Genomic DNA, 17,833 nt, shown 5'->3' on the forward strand with positions numbered 1-17,833 from the left:
CAACGGAACACACACAGCTGGGAGCAGTGATAGAGACTGGTTTAGACTGATTTCATCACTTTATTTAAAGTGTTATGCAGGCAAAGTCTTTTTTTCTCTTTTCACTTCTTTAACCCCAGTCACACAACACATTTGTACAAAGCTGATTTAAAAATATCAATAAAATATCAATAATCAAGAACCTGCAGCCTTGGAGGCCAGATTAATCATCATGAAGATCCACAAACTGCTTAGAAAAACATTTTACAAATGAGATGTCACTAGAAAATATGAAAGAAAACTGGTTGTCACACAAAATATTACCGAAAACATCCACATCTGGTTGGCATATCAACCACTTCATTTTCAAATATTAATTTTTATCATTTTTTTGCTTTCATATTTTTTTTTTAAACATATTATGGCGCGTTAAGAGTAGTAGAAATGACGGGCCGCAGTCATGACAACGACAGATGTAACAAAATAAGTTTACGATGAATTAAAAAGAGAAAACAGCACTAAAAGGCAACATGCTGTACACACACACACACCTCTGATCAACGCGTACGATACACTCCAGCAAAAGGCAGATATTAAAATAGAACAGATAATAAATTAGCTGTACACAGTAATCATCTGTGTCAAAATGTACTGGGGGGGTTAAGAAAATAAAGAGCTAAAAATACAATTCAAAACGTATGCACTGACACTAACATAGAGCCACATCACCAAACACTTGTCATAACAACCACATAGTAAAAACATCCACCCTTCTCTCTCCCTTTCTCTCCCCTTCTCCTCATGCCTCACCCTTCCCCCCACTACATGTGTGTGTGTGTGTGTGTGTGTGTAATACTGCTTGTTTTAAGGCGTTGTAGTACCAGGACTCACACACAGGGGGCTCTACCTTCACAATGCAGAGAAAACAGCACCAACGTCAAATCACACTGGAACTCTACCACTCTTAATAGAGTATCTCTAATCACTTGAAATATCGTGAATATATATTATTTGAAATATGTCTAATTACTGAAATGTATATTGTTTATCTCAGACGTTGATACTTTACACAACTTCAGGGTTCAGATACGATGATTGAGTCACATTATTGCTGGATTCTAAACTGGTTCTGGTACAGACAACAGCTGCTGCTCTGAGTTTCAGTGGGAGCACTGTGTGTTTTGACATTAGTACTGCTTATTGACACTGTCTTACCCACCCACCAACCCCAGGAGAGCTACTTCTTAAAGGTGCACTCAGCAATATGGCATCAAGCAGGAAATCACCCCGCTGTGTACGATGATGTCATATTGCTGAGTGCACCTTTAACGCTGTGAGCTGACTGGCTGTTTCATACCAGGGAAACCTTTTTCTCTACTGTCATTAATGTAAACATGGTTTCACTAGGATTGTCTTATAGTATTGCTTTCACTAAACAGCCTGTTGCAGAAAGCTAGATTGTTCGTTTTATAGAAACTATTCATATTTGAAATGCAGAGCGTTTCTTTAGGAATGCATCATTTATACATATGTTCTATGTGTTTTTTCAAACCTTTAGAGGTCTACTCCTCTTTTTCTGGTCTTTCTTCAGTAAGAGTTTATCAGACTGGTCTTTACCTGAACTATAGTCCTGTTGAACCGGAATACACACACACACACACACACACACACACACACACACACACACACACACACACACACACACACACACACACCCCTGCTCCTCTCATCTGTCTGTCCTACAGTCTGGACCATGCCACATTTCATGTTTCTTCATCATAATCATCATTACAGTATTAGCAGAGGAACATCTTTGTGCATAGAGATACAATTGCTGTGTTTCAAATGGCAACCTAGCTATTTGGGACACAACCAATGTCTCTTCTTGATGTTTGACAACTCCAGGGTTCTGTCATGTGCTAGTTTAATTAGCCTATCTAAAATGGCATTCTCTTCCCTACATAACAAACTACTCAGAAGGCTCTGGCCAAAAGTAGTGCACTATATAAGGGATAGGGTGCGAGTTTAGATTAGAAATCTATATTATACCTTTTCCCCTGACCTCTATTCTGTTATAAACACCATTCTACTAATTCATACCTTTAGTCTGTCGTTAGATTAATTCATTAGTTTAGATTCAGATTCCTCCCTCTGTTTATGTAATATTCAGTTCATCATATTTCTTCTTTTTGAAAACATTAAAAAAAATAGACCACCTGACCTCCACAGCCACAGCATAACCATGGAGACCAACCAGGAAGTTAGCTCTCCCTGCTTTATCCCTAAACAGGAAGTGGTCACTGGTCACTACTCAAACTCCTCCTCTTCCTCCTCTTCTCTCTCCATTTGATTGGGCGAGGAGGCTGTTGGAGTGGCGGGGGCTGAGTCCTGGGAGAGTGTCTCCACAGTTACGATGCGAGGGGAGGAGCCTAAACCCTGGTTGGAATCTTCCATGTCTTCAGTGGTGATGATGGCGAGAGAAGCCCCTCCCTTCTTGTTCTGGTGGGTTTTGATGTGTTTGGAGAGATGGTCGCTACGCATGAAACGCTTACTGCACTCTGGACACTCAAACCTCTTCTCACCTGGAGGATGGGGACATCTGAATAAGAACAACATAGACACAGGACATAACTGTGTGTGTGTGTGTGTGTGTGTGTGTACCTGTGTGTGTCCGTCTGTGTCTCTGCAGTTCGTCCGAGCGTGTGAACCTCTTGCCACAGAAGATCCAGTTACAGACGAAGGGTCGTTCTCCTGTGTGCCAGCGGAGGTGAGCTCTCAGGTGACTGGTCTTACCTGGTAGATAGAATATTATTACAGATTGGTAATATCAAATTAATATTCTATATTTTATTGGTTCCATAGACTAGTACATCTCTATTTTATACAGTATTGACTGGTACATCTCTATTTTATACAGTGTAGATGGGTAAATCTCTATTTTATACAGTATTGACGGGTAAATCTCTATTTTACAGTGTAGATGGGTAAATCTCTATTTTATACAGTATTGACGGGTAAATCTCTATTTTACAGTGTAGATGGGTAAATCTCTATTTTATACAGTGTAGATGGGTAAATCTCTACTTTATACAGTGTAGATGGGTAAATCTCAAATTCATACAGTATAGACTGGTCTTACCGTCGACCTTTCCACAGTATAGACTGGTCTTACCGTCGACCTTTCCACAGTATAGACTGGTCTTACCGTCGACCTTTCCACAGTATAGACTGGTCTTACCGTAGACCTTTCCACAGTATAGACTGGTCTTACCGTCGACCTTTCCACAGTATAGACTGGTCTCACCGTCAACCTTTCCACAGTATAGACTGGTCTTACCGTCGACCTTTCCACAGTATAGACTGGTCTCACCGTCGACCTTTCCACAGTATAGACTGGTCTCACCGTCGACCTTTCCACAGTATAGACTGGTCTTACCGTCGACCTTTCCACAGTATAGACTGGTCTGTCCGTCGACCTTTCCACAGTATAGACTGGTCTCACCGTCGACCTTTCCACAGTATAGACTGGTCTTACCGTCGACCTTTCCACAGTATAGACTGGTCTCACCGTCGACCTTTCCACAGTACAGACTGGTCTTACCGTCGACCTTTCCACAGTATAGACTGGTCTTACCGTCGACCTTTCCACAGTATAGACTGGTCTCACCGTCGACCTTTCCACAGTATAGACTGGTCTTACCGTCGACCTTTCCACAGTATAGACTGGTCTCACCGTCGACCTTTCCACAGTACAGACTGGTCTTACCGTCGACCTTTCCACAGTATAGACTGGTCTCACCGTCGACCTTTCCACAGTACAGACTGGTCTTTCCGTCGACCTTTCCACAGTACAGACTGGTCTCACCGTCGACCTTTCCACAGTATAGACTGGTCTCACCGTCGACCTTTCCACAGTATAGACTGGTCTTACCGTCGACCTTTCCACAGTATAGACTGGTCTCACCGTCGACCTTTCCACAGTACAGACTGGTCTTACCGTCGACCTTTCCACAGTATAGACTGGTCTCACCGTCGACCTTTCCACAATATAGACTGGTCTTACCGTCAACCTTTCCACAGTACAGACTGGTCTTACCGTAGACATTTCCACAGTATAGACTGGTCTTACCGTAGACCTTCCCACAGCCTTCCATGTGACACACATGCTGCTTCTTCTTAGATGGGTCTCCACTGGTCCTGCAACACACACACACACAGTCAGAGAGAGACAGTGAGAGTGTGCATGTGAGTGTGTATGTGTGTAGTACCTCCCCTCTCCGTCCCTACAGTTAGGACAGGAGCACGCCACCCTGCGGAGCCTCTTGCTGGGTGGTCCTTCCTGGTCCGACGAACTCTGGACAGAACCCATCTGGTCTGGGCTTAGCGACGACCCTGCCACGTTACCCATGGTTACCTTTACTGGGGACGACTGGACCTTAACCCCGCCCTCCTGACCCTGCAGCTGACCTGGTGGTAGAATAGACTATTTTTATTTATTGGATAATTAAAGTAATAGGCTGCTCCAGCCGGAGACATTACATTCATTAAAAATGATTTTGGATAAAAACACAAAGGCCAGAGGCGTATTTCAATTATGGTACAGTAGAATAGAAAATAATTGCGGCACAGTAGAATATCATTATGGCACAGTAGAATATCATTATGGTACAGTAGAATATCATTACAGCGCAGTAGAGTAGAATATCATTATGGTACAGTAGAATATCATTATGGTACAGTAGAATAGAATATCATTATGGTACAGTAGAATAGAATATCATTATGGTACAGTAGAATATCATTATGGTACAGTAGAATAGAATATCATTATGGCACAGTAGAATATCATTACAGCGCAGTAGAGTAGAATATCATTATGGTAGAGTAGAATATAATTATGGTACAGTAGAGTAGAATATCATTATGGTACAGTAGAATAGAATATCATTATGGTACAGTAGAAAATCATTATGGTACAGTAGAATATCATTACGGTACAGTAGAATATCATTATGGTACAGTAGAATAGAATATCATTACGGTACAGTAGAATAGAATATCATTATGGTACAGCAGAATATCATTACGGTACAGTAGAATATCATTACAGCGCAGTAGAGTAGAATATCATTATGGTACAGTAGAATATCATTATGGTACAGTAGAATAGAATATCATTATGGTACAGTAGAGTAGAATATCATTATGGTACAGTAGAATATCATTATAGTAGAGTAGAATATCATTACGGTACAGTAGAATATCATTATGGTACAGTAGAATAGAATATCATTATGGTAGAATAGAATATCATTATGGTAGAATAGAATATCATTACGGTACAGTAGAATAGAATATCATTATGGTACAGTAGAGTAGAATATCATTATGGTACAGTAGAATAGAATATCATTATGGTACAGTAGAATAGAATATCATTACGGTACAGTAGAATAGAATATCATTATGGTACAGCAGAATATCATTACGGTACAGTAGAATATCATTACAGCGCAGTAGAGTAGAATATCATTATGGTACAGTAGAATATCATTATGGTACAGTAGAATAGAATATCATTATGGTACAGTAGAGTAGAATATCATTATGGTACAGTAGAATATCATTATAGTAGAGTAGAATATCATTACGGTACAGTAGAATATCATTATGGTACAGTAGAATAGAATATCATTATGGTAGAATAGAATATCATTATGGTAGAATAGAATATCATTACGGTACAGTAGAATAGAATATCATTATGGTACAGTAGAGTAGAATATCATTATGGTACAGTAGAATAGAATATCATTATGGTACAGTAGAGTAGAATATCATTATGGTACAGTAGAATATCATTATGGTACAGTAGAATATCATTATGGTACAGTAGAATAGAATATCATTATGGTACAGTAGAATAGAATATCATTATGGTACAGTAGAATATCATTATGGTACAGTAGAATAGAATATCATTACTGTACAGTAGAATAGAATATCATTACGGTACAGTACAATATCATTACGGTACAGTAGAGTAGAATATCATTATGGTACAGTAGAATATCATTATGACACAGTAGAATATCATTACAGCGCAGTAGAGTAGAATATCATTATGGTACAGTAGAATATCATTACGGTACAGTAGAATATCATTACGGTACAGTAGAGTAGAATATCATTACGGTACAGTAGAATATCATTATGTTACAGTAGAAAAGAATATCATTACGGTACAGTAGAATATCATTATGGTACAGTAGAATAGAATATCATTATGGTAGAGTAGAATAGAATATCATTACGGAACAGTAGAATATCATTACGGTACAGTAGAATATCATTATGGTACAGTAGAATATCATTATGGTACAGTAGAATAGAATATCATTATGGTACAGTAGAATATCATTATGGTACAGTAGAATATCATTATGGTACAGTAGAATAGAATATCATTACTGTACAGTAGAATAGAATATCATTACGGTACAGTACAATATCATTACGGTACAGTAGAGTAGAATATCATTATGGTACAGTAGAATATCATTATGACACAGTAGAATATCATTACAGCGCAGTAGAGTAGAATATCATTATGGTACAGTAGAATATCATTATGGTACAGTAGAATATCATTATGGTACAGTAGAGTAGAATATTATTATGGTGCAGTAGAATATCATTATGGTACAGTAGAATAGAATATCATTATGGTACAGTAGATTATCATTATGGTACAGTAGAATATCAATATGATACAGTAGAGTAGAATATCATTATGGTACAGTAGAATATCATATCATTATGGTACAGTAGAATATCATTACGGCACAGTCGAGTAGAATATCATTATTGTACAGTAGAATAGAATATCATTATGGTACAGTAGAATATCACCATGGTACAGTAGAGTATAATATCATTTTGGTATAGTAGAGTAGAATATCATTATGGTACAGTAGAATATCATTACGGCACAGTAGAGTAGAATATCATTATGGTACAGTAGAATATCATTACGGTACAGTAGAGTAGAATATCATTATGGTGCAGTAGAGTAGAATATCATTATGGTGCAGTAGAATATCATTACGGTACAGTAGAATATCATTACGGTACAGTAGAATATCATTACGGTACAGTAGAGTAGAATATCATTACGGTACAGTAGAATATCATTATGGTACAGTAGAATATCATTATGGTACAGTAGAATATCATTACAGGACAGTAGAATATCATTACGGTACAGTAGAGTAGAATATCATTACGGTACAGTAGAATATCATTACGGTACAGTAGAATATCATTACGGTACAGTAGAATATCATTATGGTACAGTAGAATATCATTATGGTACAGTAGAATATCATTACGGTACAGTAGAATATCATTATGGTACAGTAGAATATCATTACGGTACAGTAGAATAGAATATCATTACGGTACAGTAGAATATCATTACGGTACAGTAGAATATCATTACGGTACAGTAGAGTAGAATATCATTACGGTACAGTAGAATATAATTATGGTACAGTAGAATAGAATATCATTACGGTACAGTAGAATATCATTATGGTACAGTAGAATAGAATATCATTATGGAACAGTAGAATATCATTACGGTACAGTAGAATATCATTATGGTACAGTAGAATATCATTATGGTACAGTAGAATAGAATATCATTATGATACAGTAGAGTAGAATATCATTATGGTACAGTAGAATATCATATCATTATGGTACAGTAGAATATCATTACGGCACAGTCGAGTAGAATATCATTATTGTACAGTAGAATAGAATATCATTATGGTACAGTAGATTATCATTATGGTACATTAGAGTAGAATATCATTATGGTACAGTAGAGTATTATATCATCATGGTACAGTAGAGTATAATATCATTTTGGTATAGTAGAGTAGAATATCATTATGGTACAGTAGAATATCATTACGGCACAGTAGAGTAGAATATCATTATGGTACAGTAGAATATCATTACGGTACAGTAGAGTAGAATATCATTATGGTGCAGTAGAGTAGAATATCATTATGGTACAGTAGAATAGAATATCATTATGGTAGAGTAGAATATCATTACGGAACAGTAGAATATCATTATGGTACAGTAGAATATCATTATGGTACAGTAGAATAGAATATCATTATGGTACAGTTGAATAACATTATGGTAGAGTAGAATATCATTATGGTACAGTAGAATAGAATATCATTACGGTACAGTAGAATATCATTATGGTACAGTAGAATATCATTATGGTACAGTTGAATAGAATATCATTACGGTACAGTAGAATATCATTATGGTACAGTAGAATAGAAGATCATTATGGTACAGTAGAATATCATTATGGTACAGTAGAATAGAATACCATTATGGTACAGTAGAATAGAATATCATTATGGTACAGTAGAATATCATTATGGTACAATAGAATAGAATATCATTATCGTACAGTAGAATAGAATATCATTATGGTACAGTAGAATAGAATATCATTATGGTACAGTTGAATAACATTATGGTAGAGTAGAATATCATTATGGTACAGTAGAATATCATTATGGTACAGTAGAATATCATATCATTATGGTACAGTAGAATATCATATCATTATGGTACAGTAGAATAGAATATCATTATGGTACAGTAGAATATCATTATGGTACAGTAGAATATCATTATGGTACAGTAGAATAGCATTACGGTACAGTAGAATATCATTACGGTACAGTATAATATCATTACGGTACAGTAGAATATTTTACGGTAAGGTAGAATATCATTATGGTACAGTAGAATATCATATCATTATGGTACAGTAGAATAGAATATCATTATGGTACAGTAGAATAGAATATAATTATGGTACAGTAGAATATCATTATGGTACAGTAGAATAGCATTATGGTACAGTAGAATAGAATATCATTACGGCACAGTAGAGTAGAATATCATTATGGTACAGTAGAATATCATTATGGTACAGTAGAGTAGAATATCATTACGGTACAGTAGAATATCATTACGGTACAGTAGAATATCATTACGGTACAGTAGAGTAGAATATCATTACGGTACAGTAGAATAGAATATCATTACGGTACAGTAGAATAGAATATCATTATGGTACAGTAGAATAGAATATCATTACGGTACAGTAGAATAGAATATCATTATGGTACAGTAGAATATCATTATGGTACAGTAGAATATCATTATGGTAGAGTAGAATATCATTACGGTACAGTAGAGTAGAATATCATTATGGTACAGTAGAGTAGAATATCATTATGGTACAGTAGAATATCATTACGGTACAGTAGAGTAGAATATCATTATGGTACAGTAGAATATCATTACGGTACAGTAGAATATCATTACGGTACAGTAGAATATCATTACGGTACAGTAGAATACCATTACGGTACAGTAGAGTAGAATATCATTACGGTACAGTAGAATATCATTACGGTACAGTAGAATATCATTACGGTACAGTAGAATATCATTACGGTACAGTAGAATATCATTATGTTACAGTAGAAAAGAATATCATTACGGTACAGTAGAGTAGAATATCATTATGGTGCAGTAGAATATCATTACGGTACAGTAGAATATCATTACGGTACAGTAGAATAGAATATCATTATGGTACAGTAGAATATCATTATGGTACAGTAGAATATCATTACGGTACAGTAGAATAGAATATCATTATGGTACAGTAGAGTAGAATATCATTATGGTACAGTAGAATATCATTACGGTACAGTAGAATATCATTACGGTACAGTAGAATATCATTACGGTACAGTAGAATACCATTATGGTACAGTAGAATACCATTATGGTACAGTAGAATATCATTATGGTACAGTAGAATATCATTACGGTACAGTAGAATAGAATATCATTACGGTACAGTAGAATAGAATATCATTACGGTACAGTAGAATATCATTACAGCGCAGTAGAGTAGAATATCATTATGGTACAGTAGAGTAGAATATCATTATGGTACAGTAGAATATCATTATGGTACAGTAGAGTAGAATATCATTATGGTGCAGTAGAGTAGAATATCATTATGGTACAGTAGAATATCATTATGGTACAGTAGAATAGAATATCATTATGGTACAGTAGAATATCATTATGGTACAGTAGAATATCATTACGGTACAGTAGAATAGAATATCATTACGGTACAGTAGAATATCATTACGGTACAGTAGAGTAGAATATCATTACGGTACAGTAGAGTAGAATATCATTACGGTACAGTAGAATATCATTACGGTACAGTAGAATATCATTATGGTACAGTAGAATATCATTATGGTACAGTAGAATATCATTACGGTACAATAGAATATCATTATGGTACAGTAGAATAGAATATCATTACGGTACAGTAGAATATCATTATGGTACAGTAGAATATCATTACGGTACAGTAGAATATCATTACGGTACAGTAGAATATCATTACGGTACAGTAGAGTAGAATATCATTACGGTACAGTAGAATATCATTACGGTACAGTAGAGTAGAATATCATTACGGTACAGTAGAATATCATTACGGTACAGTAGAGTAGAATATCATTACGGTACAGTAGAATATCATTATGGTACAGTAGAATATCATTACGGTACAGTGGAATATCATTACGGTACAGTGGAATATCATTATGGTACAGTAGAATATCATTATGGTACAGTAGAATATCATTACGGTACAGTAGAGTAGAATATCATTATGGTGCAGTAGAATATCATTACGGTACAGTAGAATATCATTACGGTACAGTAGAATAGAATATCATTATGGTACAGTAGAATATCATTATGGTACAGTAGAATATCATTACGGTACAGTAGAATATCATTACGGTACAGTAGAGTAGAATATCATTATGGTACAGTAGAATATCATTACGGTACAGTAGAGTAGAATATCATTATGGTGCAGTAGAATATCATTACGGTACAGTAGAATATCATTACGGTACAGTAGAATAGAATATCATTATGGTACAGTAGAATATCATTATGGTACAGTAGAATATCATTACGGTACAGTAGAATATCATTACGGTACAGTAGAGTAGAATATCATTATGGTACAGTAGAATATCATTATGGTACAGTAGAATATCATTACGGTACAGTAGAATATCATTACGGTACAGTAGAATATCATTACGGTACAGTAGAATATCATTACGGTACAGTAGAATACCATTATGGTACAGTAGAATATCATTACGGTACAGTAGAATACCATTATGGTACAGTAGAATATCATTATGGTACAGTAGAATATCATTACGGTACAGTAGAATAGAATATCATTACGGTACAGTAGAATAGAATATCATTACGGTACAGTAGAATATCATTACGGTACAGTAGAATATCATTACGGTACAGTAGAATAGAATATCATTACGGTACAGTAGAATAGAATATCATTACGGTACAGTAGAATATCATTATGGTACAGTAGAATATCATTATGGTACAGTAGAATATCATTACAGCGCAGTAGAGTAGAATATCATTATGGTACAGTAGAGTAGAATATCATTATGGTACAGTAGAATATCATTATGGTACAGTAGAGTAGAATATCATTATGGTGCAGTAGAGTAGAATATCATTATGGTACAGTAGAATATCATTATGGTACAGTAGAATATCATTATGGTACAGTAGAATAGAATATCATTATGGTACAGTAGAATATCATTATGGTACAGTAGAATATCATTACGGTACAGTAGAATATCATTACGGTACAGTAGAATATCATTACGGTACAGTATCATTATGGTACAGTAGAATATCATTACTGTACAGTAGAATATCATTATGGTACAGTATCATTATGGTACAGTAGAATATCATTATGGTAGAGTATCATTATGGTACAGTGGAATATCATTATGGTACAGTAGAATATCATTATGGTACAGTAGAATATAATTTGTAGCACTGCTCCCAACCCCCCCCAGAAAATATACAAATATACAGTTGGATAACAACACTCAACACACACACACACACACACAGTCCCTCTCTGTTCTCACCCTGTAGTCCAGTGATGGTGAGGGGTAGCCCCTGCATCTGTACCCCAGCGGTGCCCAGTCCAGCGATGTTGACCGTCTGCACCCCCGACCCAGGGTTGATCTGGGCTGCACTCAGCGTCAGGGGAGCCCCCCCCAGCTGCACGAAGCCCCCTCCTCCCACAGCCCCTCCGCCCACAGGGGCCAGGGTCAGCTGCTGGGGCACAGACATCCCCCCAGGGAGCTGCAGAGTCTGCCATGTGATCTGGCCCGACGAGGAGAGGGTTGGGGTCCGGATCAGAACCTGGAGGAATCAATTAATAAAAAAAGGCTATGAATCATTGACATTCAATTGAAATCAATACAACACACAATAAAATCATAGATTTTGGAAGAAATGTCCACTATATATACACAAAAGTATGTGGACACCCCTTTAAATTAGCAGATTTGGCAATTTCAGCCACACCCGTTGCTGACAGGTGTATAAAATCGAGCACACAGCCATTCAATCTCCATAGACAAACATTGACAGTAGAATGGCCTTACTGAAGAGCTCAGTGACTTTAAAAGTGGCACTGTAATGGGATGCCACCTTTCCAACAGCAACGACTCAGCCGTGAAGTGGTAGGCCACACAAGCTCACAGAACGGGACCACCAAGTGCTGAAGCGTGTAACACTTTAAAATCGCCTGTCCTCGGTTGCAACACTCACTACTGAGTCCCAAACTGCCTCTGGAAGCAACGTCAGCACAATAACTGTTCGTCAGGAGCTTCATGAATGGGTTTCCATGGCTGAGCTGCCGCACACAAGCCTAAGATCACCGTGCGCAATGCCAAGCGTCGGCTGAGTGGTGTAAAGCTTGCCACCATTGGACTCTGGAGCAGTGGAAACGCATTCTCTGGAGTGATGAATCACGATTCACCATCTGGAAGTCCGATGGACGAATCTGGGTTTGGCGGATGCCAACAGAACACTACCTGCTGAATTCATAGTGCCAACTGTAAAGTTTGGTGGAGGAATAATGGTCTGGGGCTGTTTTTCATGGTTCGGGTTAGGCCCCTTATTTTCAGTGAATGGAAATCTTAACTCTATAGCATACAATGACATTCTAGACGATTCTGTGCATCCAACTTTGTGGCAACAGTTTGGGGAAGGCAGCAGAGAGCAGCTAGCTAGCTACCTGTTGGTTCTGGAAGGCTTGTATGGGCTGAAGGGTCCCGCCTGGTCCTAACTGAAAGGTTTGGATCTGATGTGGCTGGCCTTGGATCTGGTGGAAACAAACACAGGGCTCACAAACTTTCTGCGGATGTACTGTGTGTGTGTGTGTGTGTGTGTGTGTGTGTATCTGTGTGTGTGTGTGTTACCTGGTTCTGTGGCTGGATCTGGATCTGCTGCAACACCTGGTTGCCCATCTGGACAATGACAACTTATAGTATAATTTATTATAGTATAATACCATACCATATCATAATAGAATAGAATGGAAGGTCAAAAGGTAAAAGCAGCCAAGTAGAACCCACCTGTCCCACGATGACCTGCTGGATAGTCCCTGGAGGATCTGATTGGCCCTGCAGTCCATTGGCCTGGCTCTGGACATGTCAATCAACCAACCAATTAATTAATCAACAATCAATCAATACATCCTTTTATTTCATGGATGTTAAGTCACAAAAACACGCAATCACGTACCATCTGTGAGTCCTGCTCGCTGGGTTGGTTCTGTGAGTCTCTCTCTGCCCCTCCGTCCGACCCGGCTACAGAACTCAGCTGTGTTCCGTCCGACAATGCTCCATCGCACCCGGCAACAGTTGTTATGGTACCGCCAGATGACCCGGTAGCTGCCCCGGACACCGCCGCCGCCGTTGTTGTCACCAGCTGGTTGCTGTTAGCTACGGTAAAGCTGCCGTCGGCTGCTTGGATAAGCTGCACGGCTCCGCCCCCCGCTAAATTATTCATTACCGGCAGGGCGAGGGTCATACCGCCGATGTTTATGGGTACTGTAGTCATTACCTGGGTCTGAGAGCCCTGTAAGGTCTGCATCTGTAGCGGGAAGGACTGGGCTGGACGAAGCTGCAACGTCTGATTGGCTGAGCCAGTGAGGATGGCCTGCTGGTTGGCCGGTTGTAGGATGGCCTGGGTCTGGGATTGGTTCTGGGTCTGGATCAGCTGGACCTGCTCTGGTAGTCCGCCCTGGGCCGGACTGAATAGAATAGAAACACTTTATCTATTTTCACCTGTAAAAAGTAAATTGTACCACTTTTTAATCACCCAAACCTCCTGTCTAACCTCTAACATGCAGTCTGACCTAAAACAGCTGTCACCTACCTGATCTGGATGTGCTGCCCCCCCAGGGATGCGGTCTGGGGGCTGATGTGGATCTGTTGGCCGTCTGCCGTCTGCAGGTGGGGGATCACCTGGTATTGGACCCCACCCCCTGACGAAGGCATATTTTGCACCTGGAGAGACAAACAAACACATTACTGTGTCTGAACCTGGACACAGAAACAGAATACTATACAGTATATAGTACTCCACTCTCCATGTCTAAGAAAAAGACAGTTATAGGACCAGAATTTCCACATGACTGCATCCCTCCAGTCAACTTTCCATTCCACACACACACACACACACACACACACAAACCTGGATGATCTGGAACTGCTGCTGCTGCTGAGGCTGCTGATTGGCTGCTATGGTTTTAGTCCCGCCCAAAGCCTTCACCTTACGGCCTGCCGGAGCACTGTCATTGGCTGAAGTGGTGGCCAGCGTTACGGCGACAGGTTGATTGGCAGTGTCATTGGCCATTTGGGGAGCGGTAGTGATGATCTGCCAGCCATTACCAGTGAACTGGGCAGGAACCAGTTCTAACTGCTGCTGAACCAGAGTCTGATTACCTGCTGCATCTACAACTATATGACCCTGGATCTGCCCACCCTGCAACTGCAAATAAATATACATGAATTGAATAAACATATACTAGAGTAGGAATCAGTCTGGTTCCTGGCTGAATCTATGTGTTTCTGGATCTGGAAGTACAATCAACACACAGTACAATGAAAGTCTACAGATATATACCATGTTATAAGCATGTATGAGCCTTTATAAATGGCCATGTAGTGTATGTACCATGTTATAAAGCATGTATGAGTCTTTATAATGTCTTATTGTTTCAGAACTTACATTACCAACATTGTAACAACTATAACAGTAACAAGAACATTAATACAAGGAATAACAAAACTTCTAGCGATATAATTAGTATTGATTGCTACCTGTATTTGACCAGCTTGCAACTGGACCTGTCCTTCCACTCCTCCCTGACCTCCTATCTTACTGCAGGTCGCAGCCAGTAGGGCTAGGGGAGATGGCTGGGAATCCTAGAGAGAGAGAGAATACACACACAGGCAGATAGGGGAATTCAAACATAGATCACACACACAGAGACAACATGCATATAGACAGAGAGAGAGAGAGAGAGAGAGAGAGAGAGAGAGAGAGATACAGAGAGAGATACAGAGAGAGAGAGAAACAGAGAAAGAGAGACAGACAAAGAGAGCGAGAGAGACACAGAGACAACATGCATATAGACAGAGAGAGAGAGATATACAGAGAGAGAGATAGACACACACAGAGAGAGACAACATGCATATAGACAGAGAGAGAGATATACAGAGAGAGAGATAGACACACACACAGAGAGAGACAACATGCATATAGACAGAGAGATAGAGATTGAGAGAGAGACAAAGAGAGAAGAGAGAGACAGAGAGAGAGACAACATGCATATAGACAGACAGAGAGATACGGAAAGAGAGAGACAGAGACACACACACACAGATAGACAGACAGAGAGATACGGAAAGAGAGAGAGAGAGACACACACACACAGATAGACAGACAGAGACAGAGAAACACATACAGAGACAAGATACAGAGAGACAGACACAGAGACAAGATACAGAGAGACAGAGAAACACACACAGAGACGAGATACAGAGAGACAGAGAGACAGAGAGACAGAGAGACAGAGAGAGAGAGAGAGAGAGACAGAGAGACAGAGAGAGAGAGAGACAGAGAGAGAGAGAGAGAGAGAGAGCAGTTGGTTCCAGGTAAAACCCTTTTTGGTTCCAGGTAGAATCTTTTGTGGAAAGGGTTCTACATGGAACCCAAAATGGTTATACCTGGAACCAAAAGTTTTTTTTTATACCTGGAACCAAAAAAAGTGTTATTCAAAGGGTTTTCCTATGGGGACAGCCAAAGAACCCTTCTAGGTTCTAGATAGCACCTTTTGTTCTATGAGTGTAGGTCGCAGGCAAATATTTAATATCACCCACACACACATACCTCTAAAGCTGCCTGTAGACAGCTAGTGGGGTTTTTTTGCACAGAAGCTACATGACAGTCTATATCAACACTAGAATCAAACATGCATTTGGAAACCCTGTCAGAACACATGCTATGAAAATATTAAATAAATATGTTTTATTATACTATAAAAACCTCATCTCATAGACATGGAGCCAAAGACACAAGTCCATTATTGGTGTTGATAGACATAATGCAATCCTCTGAACATGGTATCTAGACAGAACCAGGAAGTGGTGTGTGTGTGTACCAGCCTACCTGTGATCCAGAACGTTTGCCTTTCTTGCCTGGTTTCCCTCCTTCTGATCCCGACACTTCCTTCTTCTGATCTGAGGACCATCGATCAAACAATACTTGATCAATAATCAATAGACTAACACTGGAGGACTGAATGATTAGTGATCACATTTATCAATAACACAGTGGGTAAACGGAGACTACCTGATAAAAATAGGCTATAAAGATGTCAATATTTCCCTGCACATGGTTTTATAAGTGTAGTGACACCATATGGTTCAACTACTGGCGAAAAGGCATACACATTGATCGGAACCGGATTAGAGACTAATACAACTAAACTGATCCGTTATGGAAACGTGTTGCCTCTTTTTTAGGAATGCGCTATTCTTTATCATCAAACGGTTTCTGCATACCTGTCAGGCTGTATGCAAAGAAAGCGAGGGAGAAAGAAAAGAGGTATAGAGGGGTGGAGACGGAGATGAGAGGGGAGGGTACCTACCACTCATAACGCATTCATAAACCAGAGAGGAGAGGCTAGGGGAGAAAGGCCGGCTAAAGCACCGGGTAAGGACGGCCTTTTTTCTCCGCGAATAGCTCGAGCTGGGCTGTGTCGTCGCTCCGGTTAGCAGCTAAACCACCCACTCGGCAGGAAGGGCGGTACAAAACTCGAGCAACAATCAAACCTCCCGTGATAACGGGAAACGGTCCGGTTTCCGCGCCCGACGCCTCTCAAAACCAACCGAAAACACCCTTTAACGACCGACGCGCGTTAATTCCATTAACGGAAAAATCGACTGGGAAAATGTATTCTAATTCAAGTTAGTAATGTGTCCGCGGTAGGCCCACCCACTTCCATTTAGCCATCAGACCAACACCCCTCGCCCTCTCTTTCTGTCGCTGCTGTTTCTGCCGCTAGGTACAACAAGCCTTTCCAACGATCTTCATGCAAAAACACCCCTCATCAATACCACTATTTTATGGCTATTTTTATAGTTGAATTGTAGAATTGCAGCTGGAGACAGATAGCTGTGGCTTTTTGTGGGCGGTGCGCTCCTCCCACATATGCAGGACTCAGTCTGCGAGGGTTGAGATGGGAGTTGTATTTAGCGAAGCCTCGCCT

General features: G+C 39.2%; 2 protein-coding genes across 3 annotated transcripts; both read right to left on the reverse strand.

The window, feature by feature from the left end:
• Positions 1-40: 40 nt before the first annotated feature.
• sp4 (sp4 transcription factor) lies at positions 41-17,767 on the reverse strand. 2 transcript variants are annotated; one of them, XM_029732378.1, is made up of 14 exons: positions 17,213-17,767; positions 16,732-16,802; positions 15,381-15,485; positions 14,752-14,979; positions 14,434-14,564; positions 13,798-14,308; positions 13,629-13,697; positions 13,473-13,520; positions 13,289-13,375; positions 12,129-12,408; positions 4,248-4,446; positions 4,109-4,176; positions 2,641-2,772; positions 41-2,561 (listed from the first exon to the last, which is right to left on the reverse strand). In XM_029732378.1, the coding sequence occupies exons 1-14, from the start codon at positions 17,217-17,219 to the stop codon at positions 2,287-2,289; spliced, it is 2,211 nt and encodes a 736-aa protein (XP_029588238.1). In that variant the 5' UTR covers positions 17,220-17,767; the 3' UTR covers positions 41-2,286. The 2 variants fall into 2 exon arrangements, with proteins under 2 accessions (XP_029588238.1, XP_029588237.1); XM_029732377.1 differs by having other exon boundaries at positions 14,752-15,048.
• Positions 2,830-4,102, reverse strand: LOC115173889 (late embryogenesis abundant protein ECP63-like). The gene is made up of 2 exons (XM_029732379.1): positions 3,145-4,102; positions 2,830-3,111 (listed from the first exon to the last, which is right to left on the reverse strand). Exons 1-2 carry the CDS (start codon positions 4,082-4,084, stop codon positions 3,095-3,097), a joined length of 957 nt encoding a protein of 318 aa, XP_029588239.1. The 5' UTR covers positions 4,085-4,102; the 3' UTR covers positions 2,830-3,094.
• Positions 17,768-17,833: the final 66 nt, after the last annotated feature.

The sequence above is a fragment of the Salmo trutta genome, chromosome 34, assembly GCF_901001165.1.
Source record: "Salmo trutta chromosome 34, fSalTru1.1, whole genome shotgun sequence".
NCBI classification, from domain to species: domain Eukaryota; kingdom Metazoa; phylum Chordata; class Actinopteri; order Salmoniformes; family Salmonidae; genus Salmo; species Salmo trutta.

Excerpts from the sequence above, each read along its gene's own strand:
- LOC115173889 (XM_029732379.1), bottom strand. The coding sequence starts at position 4,084 with ATGTCTACGGTAAGACCAGTCTGTACTGTGGAAAGGTTGACGGTAAGA.
- sp4 (XM_029732377.1), bottom strand. Across the intron at positions 14,565-14,751 it reads AGCAGTTCCAGATCATCCAG|GTGCAAAATATGCCTTCGTC; the intron begins GTTTGTGTGTGT and ends TTGTCTCTCCAG. Across the intron at positions 13,521-13,628 it reads AGCAGGTCATCGTGGGACAG|ATGGGCAACCAGGTGTTGCA; the intron begins GTGGGTTCTACT and ends GTCATTGTCCAG.